General features: G+C 33.9%; 2 protein-coding genes across 13 annotated transcripts in view; both read right to left on the bottom strand.

Annotated features, from left to right (window-relative positions):
- The window catches only part of Nos (nitric oxide synthase), a 1,339,001-nt gene that overhangs the window by 107,462 nt on the left and 1,213,832 nt on the right, over positions 1 to 17,707 (bottom strand). For all 12 annotated transcript variants that reach the window (XM_032601207.1, XM_031933451.2, XM_032601209.1 and 9 more), the window contains 1 exon segment: positions 11,371 to 11,516. In XM_032601207.1, coding sequence (XP_032457098.1) covers positions 11,371 to 11,516 — 146 coding nt within the window.
- Positions 1 to 17,707, bottom strand: part of LOC116738619 — a 211,474-nt gene that overhangs the window by 134,885 nt on the left and 58,882 nt on the right. The window lies entirely within an intron of this gene.

Here is a 17,707-nt window from a genome sequence, read left to right as displayed (position 1 = left end):
GTTATTTTTTCCCCCATGAACTTAGAACTTTTTTCGGTTGAGGGACTTGGTCGGATTTTGCAAATCTTTCTAAAAAAAATATTTTGAACATACATTTGGCAGCTATCTAGAACGATTCAAAATCGTCTGAAATGCATACAAAACATGGTTCTAAAAGTTATTTTTTCCCCCATGAACTTAGAACTTTTTTCGGTTGAGGGACTTGGTCGGATTTTGCAAATCTTTCTAAAATAAAAATATTTTGAACATACATTTGGCAACTATCTAGAACGATTCAAAATCGTCTGAAACGCATAAAAAACATGGTTCTAAAAGTTATTTTTTCCCCCATGAACTTAGAACTTTTTTCGGTTAAGGACTTGGTCGGATTTTGCAAATCTTTATAAAAAAAATAATTTGGAACATACATTTGGCAGCTATCTAGAACGATTCAAAATCGTCTGAAACACGTACAAAAATGGTCTTTAAATTAATTTTTTCCGAGATGAACTTAGAATTTTTTTGAGTGACGGACTTAGTTAATTGACGCACTAGGTCAGATGAGATTTTGTCATGAGATCTCACGTGAGATCTCACGTGAGATCTCACCTGAGATCTCACCTGAGATTTGTCAATAGGGTTATGCATAATTACTAAAAAGAAGAAGAGTAAATTATTATAAAAATACTGTAGCATTATAAGTCTTGAAGATGAAAGACACTCACACTCAGCAGGCAGCCAACTTTATACATAGTTTGGGTTGGGGCGAATGACAAATTATTAAGAAGAAATAAGAAAAATGTCAAAGTTACCAGTGCAGGATCGGTAGACACTGCAATGACTCTTAAAGAAAAGATCATAAAGTTTTAAAAAATTTTGACGACAGAAAATGCCAGAAAGATTTTATCGGCAGGATTCAAAGAATATCGCCAACAACAAAATGTATGACTTTTAACAAATATTACCATATAATTATTATACTAGCAAAAAACAGTCGCTTTGCTCGCGATGAACAAATTAATTGTTGCAATTATTTGATGACAGTATTAATTATATTAACAAAATCTAAAAATAAAATAATATTAATTAAACACTTTTTTTATTAACATTTATAATATGATGTCAATTGTAGGATTACAACAACTATAACATTTATATTCTGTACTAAAATGTAATGCATAATACAATATTCACTTTTATATTAAATGATAACTATATCTTGAATCCCTACTAGCGAAAAAGATAAATAAAAACAGATTTGGTCCTGATAAAATAGATGCTGCGATTAAATATTTGTGCAAATATAATCTTTTTTTTAAAGTGATTTGTTTGTGAATATGAAATGATGCACATGCATATCACAATATGAAATCTGCAGTTTTGGTCGAGATAAATGGGTTGCTGCAAATAATTATGTTTGCCGATATGCTCCTTTTATCTAGCTATGTAGCTTGAAAAAAGAAGCGCAAAAAATATCGTTATTTTATGACGTCATTTTCTGAATATTTTGATTGTACGAAAATTACATACTTGTGTGATATTTGAAAGGCCTAAATATTTTAAAATTGTTAAAAATAAGTGGCCTTACAGGTGCTACTATTCGGATGGTAAAACGGAAAATGGGGGCTAATGCCCAACAAATAAATAATTTTTAATAATTTTACGAAACAACAAATAATTAAATAATAAAATTTTTCAAGCATTAGCCCCTATTTTCTGTTCTACCATCAAGATGGTAGAACCTGTAAGGCCTCTTATTTTGATCAATTTTTAAATATTTAGGACTTTTGAATACTACACAGTTATGTAATTATCATACAATTAAAATATTTGTGACACGTCTAATCACGTCATTTAGTGAAGTCATTTTATAACGTCATTTAATGACGTCTTTTTTTAAGAGATAAAAAAGATCATACCTGCACAAATATTTAATTGCAGCATCTCTTTTATCTAGACCAAATCTACTGATTACATCTTATAGTATGCATGAATACATAAAGCATTTTTAATCTGGTCCAAATGTACTGATCACATCTTATGATATGCATGAATACATAAAGCATTCGTTATTTCATATTTACAAACACATAGCTTTATAAAAAAGACCATATCTGCACAAAAAATTATTTTTATTATCCCTTTTATCTCGACCAAAACTGCAGATTACATCTTATGATATGCATGAATACATAAAGCATTCGTTATTTTATATTCTCAAATAGATGGCTTTAAACAAAAACAGCATATCTACACAAATAATTATTTGCAGCATCTCTTTTATCTGGACCAATCTTAAAATAATTTTCATTCATCCATGTGTATACATACATATATGTCATAATATATGTCAAAAATATAAAAAAAAATACATTAATTATGTCTATTTTTTTTAATTGTTTTCACAGCTTCTAATCTACCTGGACCAAATCTTAAAAATGCTTTTTAGTAGGAATGTATTTTTTTATCATGTGTACCTGTATTTAACATTAAATAGTTTTTTAATTATAAAATACATCAAGTTCAGTGGAATAAATGCAAAAAAATAATCCGGACGAACGGATGGACAGACAGTTATTTTTTATGTTCTTTTATTGCTAAAAACTAATTAAATTTGATACATTCGACATTTTTTCGGTAACCTGAATGATTTATCTTCAAAGAACATTTCTACCGCAAAATAGATTTTTCTTTACACCTGCATCGAAAGTACAATTTTCCTCCTGGATCCTGGAGAGAAATTTTCATTTTTAGTGCTGGTGTGAAGAAATAGTATATTTCGATTCAAGTGCGCAAAAGTTGATTCTACACGAGTGTAAAATCAACTTTTTACACGTGTATCGAACGTTATTTTTTATACAGGGGGGGGGGGGGCAATGTACTTGAACGCACGCGGTGCGTGCGTAAAAGTGCATTTATAGCACAGTGTGGCTAAAATCCGCTGTTAAGTCACGCCTATCCGTGACTAAAGTAGTCCATTTTTGCACCGTATTTATCACACTCGCTACGCTCGTGCGCTAACCTAACGGTTCAAATAAGGACTACTTTAGTCACGAATAGACGAGACGTATCGTAATACTTTTTTTACACTAATAATTTTTTTTACGAGTTTTCGAGAGTTTTTACAAAATCGTCTAAATGTTAAATTTTAATATAGTACAGATAGCCATATCTTTAGAACTTTTAACTTTAGATTCTTAATTTTTAAAATGCATGTTTTTGCTGCTAATCAGTTACCATCCCTGCTAATTGCTGAAGATTAAAAGCGATAAAATTTGATTAATTTTAATTACATTTTAATCGTATAGCAATTAATGCTTATTTTTAGTATTAATTTTAATCGTTTTCAATCCGCATTATCACTAACAATTTCATTTCATCTATTTCAATCTATTTTAATGTCCTTGAAATCGCTGAAAATAATGCGCAATGTCAGGTTTAATCCAAAGCAATTGTATCGTTTATAAAACTATATTATAAATAAAAGTAATAAATTTTAATTATATTTGATTGTTTGTTAGTTAATCGTTAATTAATGATGAGCTAAATGTAATTGTTTCTAATAGCATATAATTGAAATCATTTTAATCGTTTTTAATATACAGTATCACAATCGCAAATAATACATAATTCTATCGTTTTTATCGTATTTAATGCAAATAATTAAAATCATTTTTAACTACTTATAACGCAATTAAAAGTGATAAACTCTAATTCTTTGTGATTGTTAGTTAATAAATCTGAATTACACCAATAAAAAATTCGGCGTGCACTTCCTGTGACCAATCATGGCTGACCTGAAACACCGACACCGATTGAAAGCATTCTTATATTTAAATGCCAAAAACTACGAAGCCTTCTTACTAGACTCAGTGATTGGCAATCTAGAGCTCCTAGATAGAAGTTGCATTACTCTACTCTCAAAAATTTGAGTGCATTAAAACTGTTAATCTTAGTCTTTAAATTTAACAATATTTTGTAAATGTGAGATTATTAATACATCATCGCTCCCTACGAAGAGTAGTACATTTCAGATCTCGCACCGAAGACTAGTACATTTCGTTATTCGCCGCGAAGACTAGCACTTTTCACTTTTCGCCGCGGAATAGCACGTTTTACGGCTCGAATTAATGCTCTTTGTAGTATGAGAAATACTTATGATAATTTAATAATTTTTGTACTAGCTGACTCTTTGCATGTGAATATTACTATGTACTACTTTGGCGTTCGTAAACATCATCTATTGTTTAAGCATGAAGCCCTGGAACCACTAGTGTTTTCGTGAAATGTGCTAGTCTTCGCGGCAAGGACGCAAAACGTGCTAGTCTTCGTAGGGAGCGAAGATATTATATGCCCGATTGTGAGAAAACATGAAATATGACGTGATACTCCAAATTTAAATGTAAAATTTTTAATTTCCACATTATTTTACATTCAAACACAATTACTCAAAGTTTTTCACATTTATTAATTCCACAACATTTTTATTGTATTGAACAATAAACAATTAAGTATTAAAATATTCTACTAATATTATATGTTAAGAACCATTAAATTAATCTAGATTAAAAACGATAACACTACCCTGGTAGAAAATCACCCATTTAAAATGGCCGTAAAGGCAAAAACTGGCTACGTAAAATGTGAAAAAACTGGACATTTTAAATTTCCTAAAATAGCGATATCTTGGGTATTTTTTATGGCTGAGAATTATATTTCATGAAAATATCAATAAATCAATTAATTTTTCGATGTAAAATACAGAATTATTAATATTGAGACGTGAGCTGAATAATTTATGTTCCGGACGTAACCGAGGACTACTAGGTATAAGAGTAAGTGCGGCGTATTTATTATTTATTAATAATATATTCTACCTATTAGTAGTTTTAGCGAACCTTTTTCCGTCATTTGGCTCTCATATGCGTGAATCGACAAGGCGATTCGTGGCTTCAGGACAATACGGTTATGAGTGATTTTATAATCATTCCTAGACTGCCACGACCCCCTCTAGGAGTTTTACTCCTCGGATTTTGAGGGTCACTTTCAGTGTGGAGAGGCTAAAAGGGCCGATCTGTGACTGCCAGGCAAGAGAGTCGAGTAGCGGGAGGCGTTCTCGTGAACACATGACTACGTGTTTATAGCTATAGATATAGAGGAGCGCGCGCACTGCTTCGAGTCCCTTCGGTAGTCCTCGGGAAAGCGTCTTTGTTTTAGCGGGTCCGAGTTTTCGGCGGCGTTTAATGAGTAGAGCGTCAGTTCTCGGCGACAACTTGTGAGAGAAGGTCACACCAGGACCTGATCGTTAGGAGATTTCAATAAAGTCATAATATCTGATCAACAATGATTTCACAGTTTATTTTTGAACCTTAATGTAGTCTTGTCCCATACAATTTGAATAATTTAAACATATCGAAAGCTCGCAGGGCTTGTGTGGAACAAAGTCTGCGTGGCTCAGTCGGCTAAGTCGCACGGCCGTACTTATTTTGCCTCGTACAGGGTGTGGGTTCAAGTCTCCGGTCAAACAGAATTTTTTCTGATGAAAAAATTATTCTATACTTTCCTTTAAACTAAAAACTCGAATCCAAGCCTGCTAGATACCATGTTCGAATTCTAACCTTAAACTGTGATAAACACATGTAACCCAGCTGTGTTACTCGACCAACTATAATAGGCAGTTTGTACTTAGGAACAAGGTAAGCAGATTGAATCCAAGAACTGCCCATTAAGTTGGAAAAAAAGCGTTACATTCTGCCTAAGAAATGTCAAAGATGACTGCCTAGTTCTTAGATTCCATTCCAGGAACTGACCATTAAATGGGTTACCGATTCTACCAGGGTACATCATGATCCAGCGAATTTCAGACAATATAAAGAGCATTGCAACAGATTGAAAACGTTTAGATACGATTAAATTTTATACCAAAAATAAAGATGCATTGCGATTATGCAAAACGATTAAATTATACTAAGAAACGATTAAGAATGACTCGTCGCCAGGTGGCGTCCGGATTTTATTACTCGTAAGTGGTAAGAATCTGTGATGGTTAGTATATAAGACCATTCAAGTTATTACATAAATAATTCATCATAAAATGCATGTAATACATGCATTAATGTAACATGCGTGTAAGATTAGGCAGTACGAGTGTGTATTTATAAAGTGTTCCGTAAAATAGAATGAAAAAGTCCTAAATATAAAAAAAAGAAAAATGATACATGAATATTAAATATAATTATAAGAGATTAAAAGCTATTAGATTTATAAATACAGTAATTAGCATCAAAAACGATAAAAAACGACTAATACATACACTGGATTTTTAAAACATTTTATGATAATATATTAATCGTTTTTTATACCATTTTAATCGTTATTGTAATACAAAATAATAGTTTATAATATATTTGTATGTTGAACTAATACAATACATTCTAATACCTAATAAAGCCAAAATTACGTTACACAAACGACTATCAAAAACGATTACAGTTTTTGAAATCGTTTTTGATCTTCGGATATTAGCAGGGGTGTGAAGCACACAAACACATCAGGGTTTAAAAGTTTGGTTTGGCTAGGAAATTCAAGTTATGATGAATTTAAAACATCTGCATTCAACGCTAACTTAAATCTCTTCATAAAACCTAAATTTTTATGTAGATTAAATTTCCGGAAATTTTACCTGCACAAAAATTTGTGTTACATGAAGAGATTAATCTACCGTTGATTGAACATGTTAATTCATCATAAGTTGTTTCCCAGCCAAACCAAACTTTTCAACCCTGATGTATTTGTATGCTTTACACGGTAACTGATCCCTGGTAGAGATTTGGCTGGTTAAACCAGTCAATATCTTAGCGGCTCGGCAGATTTATTCGGTAGAATCCCGACTAAAAATACTCGAGAAATCTCGCCGAAAACGATCGGATCGACCACTAACGTACATTTTATAACCTGCGCATGCGTTTACTCGTCACGATAGACAATACACAATACCAACGCATATAGTTGTGGCTTATTATATTTGTTATGATTTTATTCTAAGGTGTATTAATGATACATGTATCAAGGGGCGCGACAGTGCCGCTTTGGCAAGAAAACGTACAAAGTACGATTTGTCGACGGCGCGACCCTATATACTTTGAAATTAGGTGTTCCTAACCTTAAAAAAAATCTTGATTGCATTTAAATCATTATTATTGCGCGTATGCGCAATCTGGTGGTATCTACTTGAATATATTATCCTAATATTTCATGTATAAAAGGTTCATCCAAAAATATTAAGTTATTAACTTATAATATTGCAAGTTGAAAATTTGCTCGGTATATTTTATTTCGTTCAGAGTTTCCATCCTCTCCCAATATTTTTCGTCTCCTCCGGTCACGTGACTTCCACCCTACTGAAAAAAATCAGATGACAATCAACTGATAATTAGCTGATAATCAGCTGATAATCATGCCAAAACGTCAGCTGATTATCAGGTGATTTCGGCTCAGTATTTTTAATAAAGCTGATAGTTATAAATATGCGTTTATGTGAGATAAAATGTTGATGATAATCAGGTGATAATCAGGTGATAATTCTTCAAAATTTGTAACCTTTAATATATTTATTATAAGTTGTTTAAAATAAGTAAAATTTATAATTTCACATAATGAGGGCCAGTACTGGTGTTACCATCAGGATGATAACACAAAAACTCTAGCTGTGAGCTCCAAAATTTTTATTTTTTAACAATTAAAAAAAACTTGTTTAAATTAAATTATTGAAAAACAAAAATAAGGTTACATATTTTGAATGATTATCACCTGATTATCACCTGATTATCATCAACATTTTATCTCACATAAACGCATATTTATAACTATCAGCTTTATTAAAAATACTGAGCCGAAATCACCTGATAATCAGCTGACGTTTTGGCATGATTATCAGCTGATTATCAGCTGATTATCAATTGATTGTCATCTGATTTTTTTCAGTAGGGCGGTGAGTATATTAGGTATTATACGCCAATGGTTACAGTAGTTAATCTACTTTACCGACATTCGTCTGCTACTCGGCGACACGCGATTATAATATGCATGTAATGCTATATGTATATATGGATATATATTGCTATACAATTATGTGCGCGATGCGATCAATGTCTAAACTAATAGTAGATTGATGCCTATCGAATAGATCAAGATTTAATGAAATGCAATTGCAAGGAGAATATGCTTTGTAAAAGATGTGAAATCTCCCCTCAAAAAAAAAAAACTTTTAAAAAGTAATAATCTTTGCAAGAAAAAGACTAATAAACGTAGTGAAATCTCTAAATATAAAAATGTCAAGTAAATGTTTTTTTGCTATACGCATTAAGATATAAAATTAAAGTTAAAATTATGTTTTCCCAAAAAAATATATTTTAAGGTAGTTCACTTGGCCCAGTGGTGCTCAATTCGAGGAATTAGAAAATTAATTTTTTTAAATATTATGCAGTGTTATCAAGTGTGAAAACTCTAGAATTTTTAGTTTTGTATATCAAAATATTGATAGAAAACGTTTGGAGCGTCAAATATCCTCAAATCTTAGAAAAGTGTATAGATATACTGATAGCATAGAATTGCAACTTTCGATTGCTGTTACTTTTTAAAAAGTACAGCTTGCCCTATCAAATTTTTATTTCCTTGATTCGTATTATAATTTTACATCATAACCTGTTTTTTTTTTAAAAGATGTAAGATTTATTTTCTTTGTAATAAAACAAAATGTACACTAAATTTATACTTAGTCTATGCTTACCATGTTAAAATACACAACTTCAAGACCCGATATCTTAAAAAATCATACCGCTTGGGGGTACAAAATTTTACCACGTTATAGAGGATACCTAATAGGATATATTTACAAAATTACAGCAATTTCTAAGAATATTAATTTTTTTAGTTAACTACCTTAATGCGTATAGCAAAAAAACATTTACTTGACATAAAAATTATAATATAAAAAATATTTAGAGATTTCATTACGTTTATTAGTCTTTTTCTTACCAAGATTTTCACTTTTGAAAAAAGTTTTTTTTTGGGGGGATATATGTATACACGCGAATCGGAGTGCAAATCAAAGAATTTATTGCTTATATATAAAAGCAAATATAAATAAAACGACAGTGCCATAGTTTGGTTACGCTTACGGGAGAGTGTGAGGTGTTGTAAGCTGATTATATGTGAGAAAAGACGTGTATCTTTAATATAACCTCAAAATGCAAAAATGATGAACATTGGGCGTTGTAAGGGAATCACGAATAATCACGTCGCATTATAATAATTAAAAGTCGGTCGCACATACAAATCCTACAAACCATAAAAAAAGCAAAAGAGCAAGGTTATGTTATGTAGCCGCAACTTTTGCAGATGACTTTTAGCAGATCTGGCTTTCTAGTTTCTACATTCCAGAATTCATGTCATTTGATAGATGGGATTTTAACCGATATGTTGTGACTAGAATCTACCTAGTTCATACAAATCTTGCATATTTCTGGAATATTATCGTCAACATCTCTACCATTTCTAACATCTTTAACATCTCTACCAAGGATTGACAGCAAAAACATAAGTTTTAAAAAATAAGAACTAAAAGTTGAAAGTTCTAGAGATACGCCCATGTATTACCATAGAGGCACTACCTCGCCCCTTTATACAAGTTTTTTTAATAAAAATAAACGATATAAATATATGTGTATATGCATGTATGCATACGTACGATTTTCTTCCTGTTATATAAGCCTTTAATGCCCTGCAGTGCATTAATCTTTATTTCGAATTAACCACATGAGGAGCAAAACCTTAAAAGGTCGAAAATTTTTCGGTTCGAAAAAGTGTTGCCTTATATAGACTGCCCTTATTATTTGCCATATTTATTGAAAATAATAAGGGACACCCAGACTTTATAAGGCCTAGAACATTTTGCATTTGTCCGTCTTATGTAAAAATATTTACAAAACTCACTAATATTGATCGTAGTTTATTCTAGACCTCTTCCCAAAGTACGTTTAAGCTAAATAATGTTTTGTTGGTAACTGGGACTGTTCCCAAGTAAAAACTAAACTTCAAAAAGTTTGCATAGTGATCCCATGTTAAAACAAATGTTTAAACAACCCATGTCAAAGCTATACTAAATGCGAGAAACTTATTCGGGCAGGTTATACTTATATAAACACTTTCCTCTTGTTTATCGATGACATCTACGCATGCACGACAAAATGTATAAATAGCATAAAAAATTGGTTTCAGTGCTCATTCTGCTTTGACCTTTGGAAGCGGTAAGATACACATTACATTTTTAAAATATGTATAAATACCCAAGATACCGGTTTTGTTGCTCAGTCTTTTCTGAACCTTTGATGCGGTAATTTTGATAAATTTTTGAACTATAATTTATTTGTATTTTTCTAATATGGTTTCTCATTTACAGGATGATCCAAGCCGCATTGTAGTACTATAGCCGACTAAATGTTGAAAAGGCTGTGCAGACAATAGTTAGCAGTTATTTAAAAATTTTCCTGCTACTTATACATACGATTAACGGTTTGCAAAATCATTCTAAAAATTGGAGTTGAAAATTATATTGCGTTTCGTATATATTATTTCTTATTTGAAATTTTTATCTACAACCTTGTTGTGCCTATATTGACTTTATGAGTATCAATGAAGGAGCGCTGTTCGCTTAGGCGATCTGTGAGACGGGTCTGAAATCGTTACCCTTAAGACGATGCTATTGCACAAGTTTGTTAATAATTTGATAATTCAAATGAGATTTAGTATAATAGTATAATATTTAGTATAATAGTATATAATAAAATGAGATATGAATTACAAAAACGGTCGCTCTAATTCATATAATAAAAAATTATGAACTTGGAAAACTGGAGAACCGGAGAACGCCAAAATGGGTTTCTCTTTAATACAATAGAGGATTTTAACTATTCCCAAAAGACAGTTACATTATTCTCAATAAACAATAATAACCCAATGTTTATTTTTTCTCTGAAAATATGCCAGTTTTGCCCAGTTTCAGGACAGTAAAAGCGCGTAAAATACACGCTTTTACAGAGCAGTTTTTTCAACATTTTCCGAACAGTATAGTGATTTTTCGCTCAAAACTGGCCGTAAAGTCGGGGACATTTCTACCAGGGATGGTACGAAATGTGAAGGCCCGGCACTGCGTGATGCGATGCCCTTGGCTTTACCCCAGGCTTTAATTTCACCTAGTGAAGGAATTTTTACTTTCGTTTCTTATAGTGTAATATATTTTTCTCTTAATAATAATGTCCTGAAGTAAACAAATGTTAACTGTACATTAAAAAATACATTATAAGTGTATACTGTAGTAATTATTAAACTCACCCTTTTGTGTCCTTGTTCACGAGACAATGCCAGAAATTCTTTGTCTAAGACATATTCTTCAATCATCGTATTTTTTTCATCTCGGTATAGATCTAATGCCTTTCGTCTGCATCCAAAAAATAGCCATATCTTTCCCCAACTAGATTCTGTTATGTGAACAAAGAAATCATTGTAAGTAATAATATTTTGCTGTCAATTGCAAATATTAAAAATTAAGATATGTATTAAAACAATCATCTAATACACATTGAATTAAGTTCTTTCATGTCACATAATTATTTAGCAATATTGCTTAATGATGTATCTTTAAATTTCTCAGATTCCAAGGTTTGAAAAACTAGGTTTTGTTAAAAGTCAGATGACATTAGGTCTGATTTTGCGCATAGGGTAAAATGATATCATGCATGACGCATTTACGTTAGATAAAAACCGCTGCCAAGTCATGGGCCCTTAGCTTCCTCCTAATCAGTTTTCCATTATTGTTCTGATATAAAACAACTTAAATATTGTAACCTTATTGTGACGGGTAGGTGGATGAAAACAGCGTCCATTTATCAGCTAGTTGGCGCTATTGAGGGTAGTGAGCATGGTCTCTTACTTGGTCGTAGATAGCGCGTCTTGAGATCTTGGGAACAATTTTAGTTCCCAAAAACTTCGTTGCAATATCAAATCATAAAATTTTCATAAATAAAATTTAAAACTCAATATTTTAAATACCATAATCTCATAATACCATGAATTTTCTCAAAACAAGAATAATAAAGTTCAGTCATACAAGGCATGCAGGATTTGAGATAGAGAATGTGAATCTGTGAGAATGTGAATATTCTAAATTGATCGGTTTAATAAGCTGTAAAAGAACTTAGCCAAGGTAAGCTATTGATCTATTTTTTCCCAACATTTCGACCCAATTGAAGCTTTTCTACTCCCATAATCGTACGACAAAGAAAACACTTTTTTCTGGTTATCGATTTTTAGCTCGAAAGCTAGTCGTTAAAATGGCTCAAAATTAGGTCAGATATTATTGTTTTTTATTGCTATACATTTTTTCGAAACATTTGACAATATAATTTTAGGATTGTTATTCTTTTTAAATAACCTTTTTTAACATAAAAAATTAGGCAATTTAATGCTCTTTTAGAGTGTGTAAATCATATCATTAAAAAAAAAAAATCTTTTAAAAAGCGAAAGTAGCTAAACAAGGCGGCCCCCCCCCCCTTACCACTTGACCCCTTGACTTACTTGTGCAGGTGAGAGGGCAGAACTGCGCCTCCGCACCACGCGATTTGTGCAGCCTTAGAGAGTAGCAACGGAGGTGGTGCAGGAAGATAGGTATACCGCTGGCAGTATACTTTGGACAGCCTACGCTTAGCCACGATCTTTGACCAGGAGGCCGTTCAAGATTAAGCTGCAGTAATAGCTACTTGGAATGTTCTAGAACATTCCACAAGCTATACCTTCTCGTATACTGGAGATTGCAGCGACGAAGGTTATGCAGGAGCCAGTAGCTTACACCTAGCAAAGAGCACTGTCTAGGATGCTGCTTAACGTCACGCCGCAGCATGCTGATGACAATGGCGCAACATCAGGAGCTCGATACCACCGCTACGCATTAGAATATTCTAGCGTGGAGCATGCAGCTAGCCGCGCGTATGAATCAAGTTACAGCACCGTGCGAGCGTGTTTATCTACACGCACTTTTATTCTACAAAGCTATATTGCGTCTGTCATTCAATGCTGCATTAAAAAAGTCTTCTTGTATTTATTTCTTATCTTCAGGCAGCATACTCCCTGCTATCTGCAGTATGCTGCTCAACGTCAGCATCAAGAGAGAGAAAATTCTCGAACGCACGACAGCACTTGATGCAGCTAGCTAAGCGCAAATGAATTTTCATTTGCTACTTTCATACAGAAAATCATGCTATCCTATCTCTCGCACGCTGCATCACCACCTTTTGGCGAAGATAGCTTACCATATCTTTTGCTGCAGCTTCTAATGAGCATTGACTGTTGTTATTGTACAGGGGCTATGTCCCTGTTGTCTTCTGGCGACTGCCCAAGAATAGAATCTTTACTCTTTATCACGGCGATTCGTGTGACTGGTTAACTGCAGCGAGTTCAGCTGCTTGCGAGCAGCTTATCGCGCAACATTAGAGGTTAACACGAAAGGTTAAGTAAATTGGAACGTGGAAACAGAATGCTGAACGACCAGCTTCGGTGATGCATTCTCTGAAATTGTCTGAATCTGAATCTAAATCTAGTTGTTTGAAACTGGAAAACCGCGAGTAGCTACATCAATGTATGAACCTGGTGAGAAGGAATTGACAACAACATTTGAATAATTGCTTCCTTCTAGAGAAAGCTTTGTCATAGTAAAATTTTGAGTTTCGTCAAAACTTCTAGAAAATACTTTTTGGTGTGTTAGAAGTTCAAATCAAGTGTTTTTAGAAAATGTCCGTGCGTGTGTGTGCGTGTGTGTGTGTGTGTGGATGTGAGTGTATACCGTAATATTTCTGGAACTACTCCGTTAATATGAATAAAATTTGACATGCTTATCTATTTTTGGATTCTGAATTCGGGAAAAACAGTTATTTTTTATTTTCTCAGCTATTTTTTTTATGGCCATTTTATAATTTTTAAAAACACTATTTCGCGTTTTTTTAATCATCCCATCATGACAAATAATTCAGCTGAAATGCATTTGAAAGAAAATAAAATTATCTACTTTTCCTCGTTTGGTCCTCGGGATCGACCGCTTTGTTCGGCAGATAAAATGAAAAGGTGATTTTTTTTTTAATTCATATCTCTGAAACAACACATTATAACCTCACGAAAAAAATCATGTCGATGGGTTATGTGTCAAACTATATCTCATTAAGTTTATTTAATTTTAAGTGATTTGACTACTCATTTTTTAAATAATAAATCGAAAACTGAACAAATTAGTTTTTTTGTGCCTCGATTACGGATGTAAAAAGTTCTTATTGCACTTGAGATTTTGAGAAAAAGTAGATATTTTATATGTTTTGGCTAAGTTCATTGCACAGCTTTGAAAACCCTATGGTTCTTAAGATATTATTTCTTATATCTCTAAAACAATGTAGTCAAATGCTTCAAAATTTTATTTGTTGATTTACCATAAAAAAGCTATCTGCTGCTAAAATTTTAAACGATTTCGTCGAGCGGTTCTCAAGTAAAGAGCTAAAATGTAAAAACCATTTTTCTCAAAACTTTTGCTTTCTTTTCGAGGGGTGTCGTTGCACGTCGTTAAAGTCTCTCTGTGAGAAAAAATTGACGGCTGCGTTTGTATTCTATAATCCGCAAACTTTTGCACAATGAACTATCCAAAACTTATATATTAAATTATGTATCAAAAACCGCCTAATACATTAGCAGGCAGATACTGTATATTAAAACAATATTTTATTTATTAGACGTATAAATTTAGTTGGAGGAAGCTACGTGCCAATGAATTTGCAGCGGTTTTTTTTTACTTAGTTAATGACCATGGCAAGTGTTGTTTAACTTTATTTGCTTCCCATGTGCACCTGTACAGCTACTCCTGCTTTTACAGTTCACGGCTCTTTTGTACACATCCTGCAATATACAATGTTCTTGTAGTGAAAAGACAGCTTTCTGGAATCTGTAAAGGTGTCCCAACACAAATTATTGTCAGCGATTTATGATTAGAAGCCAAATATGAGGTAATTAACGTTTCATTTTCATTATAGGAATATATTTTATCCTTGAGATTCATACATTTTTTTCATACGCGGATATAGCCAATGGAGAGTATCACACCTATTAAAATCTGATAATGAGAAGTACAAAGATACAAGGCTAACAATGTTTTTATCAACTCCATCGTTAATCATTTTTTGAAAGAAACAGCTGCATTATAGCAACATTTTTTCTCCCCAAGCAAATTACCAAGACTTCAGAGTCATAAGCCAATCATAGCACACCCGGTAGGTTCTTAGTCTATAAATACCAGTCAGAACTGGCTAATGTAAACATTGAAAAAGTTTTATAAGCCATAGTCATGCTACATTAAATGATGAATGAGATAATAAATCTGACTTTTCCTTTAAAGTGTCATTACCGCCGCCAATTAAAAATCCGGTATAGACAATGAAATAGTAGTAAAGCATGAAACTAAGGCTGACAATGACTCAATGGAAAATGTCTAGGATGAAGATTGTACCAAGCAGAATACTGTTTATACTACTGAGCTGAAAAATGACCGAGGTCTCTGGTGAGAGTAGAGCCAGAAAAACCAATCCCGTCGCACCAAGTTCAAATTAATATATCTTGCATTCAAGCAAATTTTGTCACATTTGAAGCACAGGCTTTTGGATCTGTAAACGAAGAAAATTTGTATACTTGTCTTGGACATCCTTTCAAATCATATATAAACCAGGTTAGGTAAAATTTCTCTGAATGACAGAGCTGCAAGGTATTATACTAAACTGACAAGACAGCTGGGAGCGATACCATGTGCCATCTTCGTTTTATTTTGCAAGTACTTACACTTGTAAACCACTTTACAAAATACTCACTGACGAATTATCCCTAAAATGGAGTGTCAAACGGCGAGAGGCTATATTAGATTTCTTTTTTTCTGCGCTGGCTGCCTGATGCTTTTTCGTTGTTTCTCTGTTTTTTGGTTTATCAAACATTTTCGCAGTAGATCATGAAATTTACTACGATACTGAGAGAGAGAGAGAGAGAGAAAGAGAGATAGAGAGATAGAGAGAGAGAGAGAGAGAGAGATTAGATTAGATTAGATTAGATTAGATTAGATTTATTTGACGTACAGTATGTTGTACGATAAAATGTATACAGCAGCAATAGTAGTACAGTAAAAATGTGTATTGTGAAAGTATGATAGTGTGAAGATGGGTCAAGCGAGAGTGTGTGAGTGTGTGCGTTTGCGTGAGTGTGTACAGGCGTGTGTGTGTGCACATGAGTGAATGTGTACAAGCGAATTCAAGTATTTGTGTTTTCAAGCTCAAGAAAGTGCTCTTTAGCTAGTCTCTTGAAACCTGAGACAGATGTAGTGTTACGAATGTGAGATGGCAGGTTGTTCCATAGGTATGAGGCGCTGATATGAAACGAGTTCCTCAGCGTCTCCGTCGCGAATGTCGGAATATCCAGAGGTATCACCTCCCCCCTAACAGGCCGAAGTGTGACGCGGAAGTCAAAGTATGCCAGTACGTATGATGGTACGGCTGTGTTAAACATTTTTCTTAGGAAACAAACAGTGAAATACTTCCTTCGTCCGGCAGTGGTTAGCCACTGCAACTCCCGCCTGTATGGGGAAATGTGCTCATCTCTTCTTACACCATAGATGTACCGAATTCCTGTATTCACGTGCCTCTGAAGTTTTAGGTCGAGTTCCTGCGTCAGGTCACAGTATACGAGGGAACAGTAGTCTATAAGAGGAAACAGGAGGGCCTGCACTAAGTGCTTGCGCAACCTGAGATTGGTGCTTTTCCTGAAAAAGTAAAGCCTGTACATTAGTGTGTGAGCACGCTTACACACTTGTGTCATATGCTCCCTCCACGTGAGCTTAGAGTCGAGCACCAATCCCAGATTACGCACGGAAGATTCAAAGCTGACCTGGGCACCCCCTATGTTAATGAAAGTGTTAGCTGTTGAGGGTAATGCGTTTATGTAGTAGGGAGAGCCCAGGACAATTGCTTTAGTTTTAGCAACATTAAGTTTTAGCTTATTCTGTTCAGCCCAACCAGTAATCCTCTCAGCATTAGCACTCATCTTGTTTGATAAAGAATTGAGCTCTTCGAGGTGGCATTGACTGTAAATTTGCAAGTCATCCGCGTAGATGAGATGGAAAACATCGGTATCAAGGCAGAAACCGATGTCATTGATGTACAATGCGAACAGCAGTGGACCCAGAACGGACCCCTGCGGAACGCCGATGTTAAGACGCCGAGGAGAAGAACGTTCGTTATTGTCACCAACGACGGCCTGCTCTCTACCAGAGAGGTAGGAGGCAAACCAGCGGATGACTTGCTTTGAGAAGCCGAAGGTGGATAGCTTTCTCAGGAGCCTGACGTGACACACAGTGTCAAACGCCTTGCTAAAGTCAAAGAGAAGGAGTAGTGTTACTTTCTTTTTGTTTATCCCAGCTCTGGCATCATCAGTTAGCTTAATTAGGCCAGACTGAGTGCTGTGACCAGTGCGGAAGCCTGTTTGAAGATTATCTAGTAATAGCCTTGATTCAAGGTATTCTGAGACTTGCCTATGCACTAGCCACTCCAGAGCCTTGGAGAGAAAGCAGAGAAGTGAAATCGGACGGTAATCAGTCAGGGCT

Source organism: Nasonia vitripennis, assembly GCF_009193385.2.
Source record: "Nasonia vitripennis strain AsymCx chromosome 1 unlocalized genomic scaffold, Nvit_psr_1.1 chr1_random0002, whole genome shotgun sequence".
In the NCBI taxonomy this organism is placed as follows: domain Eukaryota; kingdom Metazoa; phylum Arthropoda; class Insecta; order Hymenoptera; family Pteromalidae; genus Nasonia; species Nasonia vitripennis.
The sequence above is the reverse complement of the archived record's forward strand: the minus strand, read 5'-3'. Positions and strand labels throughout refer to the sequence as shown.